Source organism: Rhinopithecus bieti, unplaced genomic scaffold (assembly GCF_001698545.2).
Source record: "Rhinopithecus bieti isolate Rb0 unplaced genomic scaffold, ASM169854v2 scaffold_15821, whole genome shotgun sequence".
In the NCBI taxonomy this organism is placed as follows: domain Eukaryota; kingdom Metazoa; phylum Chordata; class Mammalia; order Primates; family Cercopithecidae; genus Rhinopithecus; species Rhinopithecus bieti.
The window spans coordinates 107,883-116,493 of NW_016808598.1; the positions used below are offsets into that span (position 1 = coordinate 107,883).

The following is an 8,611-nucleotide window of genomic DNA, read 5'->3' on the forward strand; positions in this document are numbered from 1 at the left end:
TTTTTTTTTTTTTTTTTTTTTTTTTTGAGAAACAGTGGCATTTTTTGTGTTTAACTTCATTTAAAAAACAACAACAAAAAAAATAGGGCCGGGCTGGGTGTGGTGGCACACACCTGTAATCCCAACATTTGGGAGGCCAAGGCAGGCAGATAACTTTGAGCTCAGGAGTGCAAGACCAGCCCGGGCAACTTGGTGAGACCCCGTCTCTACAAAGAATACAAAAGTTAGCCAGGCTTGGTGGTGCATTCCTGTAGTCCCAGCTACTCGGGAGGCTGGGGCTGGAGGATTGCTTGAGCCGGGGAAGCAGAGGTTGCAGTGAGCTCAGATTGTGCCGTTGCACAGCAGCCTGAGTGACTGGTATAATTAATAATAACAATAAAATTAAAAAATCAAAATTTTATTACCACTTACATTAAAAACAAGGGAAAGGAAGAGATTACAAATCTCTTCATGAATAAAGAGATTAGTCTATGAATAATGATTACTATAAATAAAAATGAGAATTAAAAAGACAGCTGAGGCCAGGCGCAGTGGCTCACACCTATAATCTCAGCACTTTAGGATGCCGAGGCGGGTGGATCACCTGAGGTCAGGAGTTCAAGACCAGCCTGGCCAACATGGCAAAACCAACCCGTCTCTACTAAAAATACAAAAATTAGCCAGGTGTGATGGCGCACGCCTGTAATCCTGCTACTTGGGAGGCTGAGGCAGGAGAATCGCTTGAACCCAGGAGGCAGAGGTTGCAGTGAGCCGAAATCACACCACTGCACTCCAGCCTGGGAAACAGAGCTAGAGCCTGTCAATCAATCAAATAAAAAATAAAAAGACAGCTGGTCATCGCTTCCTAAAAATATTACTGCTTCCAACTCTCCCTTTCCCCCAAATTCAGTATGAGATGGGAACCTTACCAAATAATCTGATGGAGCTTGTCTAGGTGATGCTGAGTTTGTGTGTTTTGAAGGAGGAAAAGGTAGGAGAGAGTGAAATGTGTTATAATGTAGTATCCTGACACTGGTGAAATATTGGCTAAATATCTCCATTAAAAACAGAACGTCATTTGCAAGTTTATTACCCTGCTACAGTAGTAGAAACACTAGTAATAAAATTTACCTTTATTCATTAAATAGTTGCCCCTTCAATGACTATTATACTTCAGGTCAGATTGTTCCCTAATAACTTTGTGTATCTTAGTGACAGACTTTAAAAAATGATCAAAAGTATCTCAACATTCAATATTTCCAAATTATTCAATCTTCCTAGGGAAGGAAGAGTTTAGATTTCTTCATACCTGGAGATTGTCTTTTTCTGCATCTTCTTGTGGATTCACTCTCTTGGAGAGAAAGTTTTGAAGCAACATTTAAAGATCTTGACTGCTCACTTGACTTTGTGGCAATGACTCTGAAGTTAGGGAAGTTGGGACTATTTTCTGGTGTATTATTAGCACTTTTCCTGCCTCTGCGTTTTCTACGAGGACTAAGCAATTCCACAAATACATCTGCTTGCAGTGGACCATGACTGTGGCGAGTAGAACGACTGGCAATTCTTAAAGATTTTGTTTCTGTAGGAGGAGCAGAGCTTATCTTTCTTAGGCTTCTACCAGTTTTAGAAGAAACAGTTGTTTTGGGTGTGCTCTGCTGACTCCTTGAAGGGTATCTTCCAGGTTCTTGTCGCTGGCCACGACTTGAGAAAGAAGAGCTAAGTTTCCCTCTTGTTTTAACGGGCAATCTAACTTGTGGTCTTCCTCGTTTGGGTAGGCTATAAATATTGTTAGAAAACACAATTATTGTACAGAGCAATGATGAACACATGATTAGCTTTATTTTCCTTGTTGTATTTAGCCAATGAGTTTATATAAATTTTCTATATAACAGACTTATCCTAGACTCAATTCCTTAAAGAGTCAATAAGTTTTAAGTTTTCAAGGGAATCTAAAATGTGCTTTCATGTATTTCCTTGAAATGCGAAGAGAATTATCTGCAAAGAGAATATTTTATATTTTCTTTTCTTTTTCTTTTGAGACAGAGTATCACTGTCACACAGGCTGGAGTGCAGTAGCACGATCACGGCTCACTGCAGCCTGACCTCCCTGTGATCAGGTGCTCCTCCCATCTCAGACTCCTGAGTAGCTAGGTGTATACCACCATGCCTGGCTAATTTTTGTAGTTTTTTGTAGAGATGGGGTTTTGCTATGTTGCCCAGGCTGGTCTCAAACTCCTGGACTCAGGCGATCTGCCTGCCTCGGCCTCCCAAAGTGCTGGGATTAGAGGCATGAGCCACTATGCCCAGTTGATATCTTCTTGGTAACTTCAGGACATCATTATGAAAATTAAGTCCTAAATTCTGATAAATTGTAATAAAATGCTCAGGAGAACCAACAAATAGACTTAGTCAATCATGTTGGAAAACTTAAAGAGTAATGAAGTAATCTTAAAATGAAATTCTTTTGTTTCCTTTTGCTACAGGAGACTACGACTTTTCATTATCATTGATACTGAAGTAACCTACAGTTTTAGTCAATGGCTGCCAATGAAGTGGGCCTTGAACCTGTGGTTCCTGAATACCATGCCAAGAACCTCTCTGTTGTCTTCTGATTCTGACTATAAAACTATATTTAATCTTTTAACTGTCCTTAATTAAAAGAATGCAACACCTCCATTAACTCATTATCCCTCTCCCCATATACCTGGACTTCCAGTTTATCCCATGTACTTGCAAGAATTTTCCACATTCTTTATTATCTTTATGCCTAACATAATACTGCCTTCACAAGCTACAGGGAAGATGGCTCTTCTAGCTGGTATTTCTTAAAACCTTGTTTAGAACAGATGGGGTGGCTCTATCTTAACTTCTCCAGCTGTGGTCCTTTTGTACTTTTGACAGTTCTAGATTGCTTTGCTTCATACTCATTTTCCTGCTTCCACAAGAATGGGGTTCAAATGTTTAAAAAAAAAAACACCCAGGGGGAGGGAGATGATAAGAACAAGGAGCACAATGACTTCCCTGATGTGACTGGCTATGGTCAGGCCCGCTGACAGAAAACCCCTAGTAGATCTGTCTAGCTTATAGCTACCGGTTAGACACAGGCACACCTCATTTTATAGTGCTTTGTGCTTCACTGCATGCTACAATTATAAAGTTTTTCTTTTTTTTTTTTTTTTAAACAAACTGAAGGTTTGTGGCAATTCTGCATCAAGCAAGTTTATTGGCATAATTTTTCCAACAGCATGAGCTCACTTTGTCTCTCTGTCAGATGACTGTTAGCATATTTTAGCAATACATTATTTTTAAATTAAGGTATAGAAATGTAAGACATAATGCTACTGCACACTTAGGAGACTATAGTGTAATGTAAACATAATTTTTGTATGCCCTGGGAAACCAAAAAAATTTGTAACTTGCTTTATTGCTGTGGTCTGCAATTGAAATGGCAATATCTTTGAGGTATGCCTGTATATCTACCTTGTGGATATAAATATCCCTTTATTTCAGCCCTCAACCAGGGTCAAGTAAAGGGAGATTGCCCCAGTAGGAATATCCAGGCTCCACACTCATTCACTAGACCTGAATGACACAGCATGCTAAGCTGCAGAATACTTAGTTATATGGTAGTATAGAAACTGTTTCTAGGTGCTAAGGTGGCAGAAGTATAAAAATACAGTGTGCTTCTTGGCATTTATCACTCTCTTTGAGATTCCCCAAATTATCAATACTCCCTTGGGAATATTTTTGAATGTTTATAATACATAAAAAGCAAGGGTAACTTCAGGCCACTGTATGTTAGTTTTTTCGTTTGTTTTGAGATGGAGTCTCGCTCTTGTCACCCAGACTGGAGTGCAATGGCGTGATCCGTTAGCTCACTGCAACCTCCGCCTCCCAGGTTCAAGCAGTTCTCCTACCTCAGCCTCCCGAGTAGCTGGGATTACAGGTGCCCACCAACACCCTGGCTAATTTTTCTATTTTTAGTAGAGACGGGGTTTCACCATGTTGGCCAGGCTGGTCTCAAACTCTTGACCTCAGGTGATCCGCCTGCCTCGGCCTCCCAAAGTGCTGGAATTACAGGCGTGAGCCACCATGCCCAGCCTATATATTAGTTTTAAACTAAGTTACAGACCCTAACTATTCCATTTGTATTTGAATAGTGGAGAAATTGTCTAAGACCTACTGACTCATTTTATTGCATGTTAGGACTTACCTGACTTCTTCCTCTTCTTGAGAGTCATCTTCATCTTGTTCTACCTCATACTCTTCCTCCTCACTTTGACCTTCTTCTTCATCACCATCAACTTCATCATCCTCACCTCCCATACTGTCTTCCACATCTTCATCACTTTCCAAGGATGGTCTCTGTCTAGAGGAGAGTCTTCTAGGACGTTGCTTTGGTCTACATTCTGGACAAAACCAATCTCCTTCAGGCACAGTCTGAACAAATCACATAAATGATCATTAATCATCTATTGCTCAAAATCTTAATGTCTCATTTCTAATCTGATAAGAAGAAAAAAATACCTTGAGCTTTGGTCGAACACAGTAGGTATGATGACCCCTATCACAGCCATCACAAAGAACCATGTTTTCAGCATCGCCTTTCTTTCGACATATCTTGCAGCGCGCATTCAGTATAGACTTAGACCAAATCACACTACGATCCAAGGTGGATAGGTGAAGAAAAACTTGGGACAGACTAGCAGAAGAAAGGAGAGACTCTCTCCAACGGTCCAGAACTGTTTTATAAGAACGCCCACTGTCACTGGCATCTTAAATGAAAAGGGAAAGTGATTACAATTTTTAGGCAAACCTAGTAATCTTCCTAGAAATAGTTGGTAAACACAGGTTAGATTTTACATTTCTTTTCTTCTGATACTTAACAAAAGACCATGCTGATATTAAAACAAAATCTCATGGAAAATATTTGCTGAGCCACATCTCGTTTATGACATAAGGAATTACTTAAATTCATAAATCAAATGCTAAGGGATTTTAATAGCTAAAGAGAAAAATAATTCGGACAATGTGTTCTCAATCTAGTCTTTGTATCAAATCTTGATCTAATTTTAAAAACTGGTTACATATGATTCCAAGTCTAAGTTACTATTCACTTGAATGAAGTATGTTACTTCCTCATCTCATAAAAGATGAACTGTTCTCCAAATTAAATATCATCTATCTCTAAGAAAATAGTTTTAAAATTGTGGTAAGTAAAACAATGTGAATACTACCAAAAGGATTTTCAGCACTAATATTTATATAGAAACATTTGAAACCTTCTGTCAGTCAATATCACCATTCTTTATCTTCTGGGCTAAAAAATTTAATCATCTGATTAAATGCTATCAATCAATAGTCATTTTATACTGGTGTGTGATTTCCATTTCAATCTTCAATATTGTTACCACCTTACTGTTCCTAAAACATGCAAGGTATATAAGACTCCATACATAATCTGGTTCTATAATACCATTATTTCCTACTATTATCCTCAAATAAAACCTCTTGGGCAGTAGCGTAATAGTTAAGAAAATGCAGGCTTTGGAGTCAGTCTGCTCTGAGGTGAGTACTGGCTCCCCCATTGAACTTGGGCAAGTTAACCCATCTGTCTCTCAGGTTCCTCAACTGTAATACATGGAGAGTATCTGCCTCTAAGAGTTGTTGGAAACATTAAATGAGATAATACGCATAAGGCATATGAAGTGTCTGTCAGAGTAAATGCTAATATTACTATCGTTGTTTGTGCACGGTATAGCTCCCCCTATGTGCGGCACTTTAGAAAATATGAAACTAGTCTATTCTATGGTCCCTATACTTCAAGGAATGTTTAGTACAGCTGGAAAAGTGAAGAAATACACTATGAGTTAAAACCATAAAGCAAGAGACCTGTCAAGCACCAATGGACCTTGAGCTCCTGTTTGCCTGTTGGGCAGGGTGAGATTGACAGGACATGAAAACTAGGGCCCATCTAGGTGGTTAATCCCTCTCTAAAAAGCTAGGACCCCAGAAGGCTACCCCTTCAAGTGTCAGGGTGGAAACAGGTGCTACATAAAACATGGAGAGCAAGAAAATTGATTCACCTGGACTTTGGTGTTGGGTAGAAAGGGAACATAATCTTCCTGAGGATCAAGCAAAGCCTTGAACAGGTTTAAAACCGAAAAAACACAGGCTAAGATTTTAAAGTAGTCTAGGGTTGCTAGTGACCTCAAGTGAATGGCTGAAACAAGTACAATTTTTTGCAAATTCTCTCTGAAGACATTTTCAGATCAAATCTGAGGAATGAGAGTTAATCAAAACCACAAGGCACATGTGGAAACAAGACATTAAGTGAAAGCCAGCAGAATCAAACTCATAAAGACTTCAGATACTAGAGTTAGAAACAGAATATAAAATAACTGTTTAATATGTTTTAAGAAGTTTAAAATATGAATAACCAGGCAGTTTGAAAAAGAACCAGTTGGAACTTTTCAAAATGACTGAGACTAAAAACTGAGGCAAAAACACGATGGATGAGTCAAATGGCTCTTCAAAGCTGAGATGTTAATGAAGTTGGGAAAATACAAAGATATTACTTAGAATGCAGCATCAATATTTTTCTGTCTACGTTGTTTTGTTTTAGGTGTGTCTTTTGTAGACAGTACATAAAACCAACTAGATTTTATGTTAATACAGTCTTTTCTTCTATTTTCTTCACTCTCCTTGTCAACTATTCAAAACTGTATCTAACTTTTAATTGGAGCCAGATGTGGTAGCTCACACCTGTAATCCCAGCACTTTGGGAGGCTAAGGCAGGTGGATCACGTGAGGCCAGGAGTTTGAGACCAGCCTGGCCAACACGGTGAAACCCCATCTCTACTAAAAATACAAAAATTAGCCAGGTGTGGTTGCAGGTGCCTGTAATCCCAGCTACTTTGGAGGCTGAGGCAGGAGAATGGCTTGAACTCGGAAGGCAGAGATTGCAGATTGTGCCACTGCACTCCAGCCTGGGTGACAAGAACAAGACTCTGTCTAAAAAAATATGTATATATAATAATTGGAGAGTACAGTCCACTTAAATGCATTTGATTTATTTCTCCCCTCTCATTGTGAGTGTTTTAGTTATCTTGGTTTTTAAAATGTAAGCCTTCATGAAAAGTTCTGGCCTGAGCAGGGCCTCCAAGGAATGAGGTAGCAAGAATAGCTAGTTCAAAGATCATGATCTTCCTGGGTAAATCAGAGAATATTCTCATTGGTAATGGCAAGGGATAAGGTTGCAGAGGTCAATGTGAAGGAATGGGAACAAAGACAAATTATAAGGACTTTTAGAATCTTGGAAATTAGTTTGAATGATTTTTTAATGAAAAGGTTGGTGAAATGCTATGGGATTTGATTAACGAGATGGTTTAAGAAAATTAAACCAGCAGTAACTCAAGGCCCAATTCTTATTCTAGTCCATAATGAATGTGCCTATTTTCTGTGTTTGCATAGTACTGATATAAGGATAGAAAACAGTATATACAATTGATTCAATTTTCTGTTGTTTCCCTATCTTAAACCTTGCTTTTCCTCCAGATTACACAACCATAAAGTGCAGAAAATGTCTTGTTTATCTTTTATTTTCCATTATGCTAGCATAGATAAATTCCTCAATAAATTATTAAAAGGATCTTACTAATATAAAATATTGGCAGTCATGTGATCAAATATTATAGTAGGAGACTTCATACTGTTTAATGGCCACTATACAGTAATCCATGTGACCAGGACAGGCTTCTCTAGGGGACAAAACATAAAACATTTGTCCTATGTCTCTCCAAGCTAGTAAAAGAAAAAAAATGCTGTGAATAAATACTTTACGTGAAACAGGTAAACATAAGTTCCATAGCCATTCATTCTTTTCACTGATAGCTAAGTATACAAAGATTCACCAGTGTCAGCTTTCTGTATGCCAGTTTAGAAGAGTGATTAGCTGAGGTGTGCAATATAGAAAGGGAAATGCTAGGAAGACATTATTTTAAGCTTACCCCAAGTCCATTCCCTTCCAAAAAAATCAAATCCAAGGTTTTCCTTCAAAAGGTAAATATGCAAATGAGTACTCGGCCATAGAGAAAGTAAAATCATAATTCTTTAAAAAGACAAAACATAAATTTCTTTAAAAAGTTAAAAATTTACCATCTCTCACACTAGATTGATCTTCCTCTCTCTTTTTCTTGTCTTTTTTTTCTATCTCCCTTTTGTTCCTTATTAATTTCTGTGTTACCTAATTTCAAATTGATACAGTTAGTTGAGGATTTTTTTTTATAGCTTAAGGGTTTAACCATAAGTATGACTTTAAAAATAACGGAATTATCAATCTTAAAAAAATCCTCATGTATCTTACCTAAAACATTTAAAACATTTTATCTTCCCCAAATGAAAAGTCTACTTTTATCAGTATGATTAATCTCTAGAATAAAAGGGACATATTAGAGAAGGTAGAACATAAGTCAAATTTTTATTTCTTACATGCTTCCTCAAGAAACTGAAATGATTTCTGAAGCTAAATTGGGAAAATGCCTGCTATGATTAATTTGCTATCCTGAAATATTATCAGGTGAATGGAGAATTTCAATATATATTCCATCTCAAATATTCATAAAGTAAAACC

At 37.8% G+C, this 8,611-nt stretch overlaps 1 protein-coding gene across 1 annotated transcript in view; it reads right to left on the minus strand.

Moving 5' to 3' along the window:
- The window catches only part of BAZ1A (bromodomain adjacent to zinc finger domain 1A), a 142,932-nt gene that overhangs the window by 8,376 nt on the left and 125,945 nt on the right, over window positions 1-8,611 (minus strand). The window contains 3 exon segments of the mRNA XM_017886906.1: window positions 1,289-1,755; window positions 4,193-4,419; window positions 4,507-4,754. Coding sequence (XP_017742395.1) covers window positions 1,289-1,755; window positions 4,193-4,419; window positions 4,507-4,754 — 942 coding nt within the window.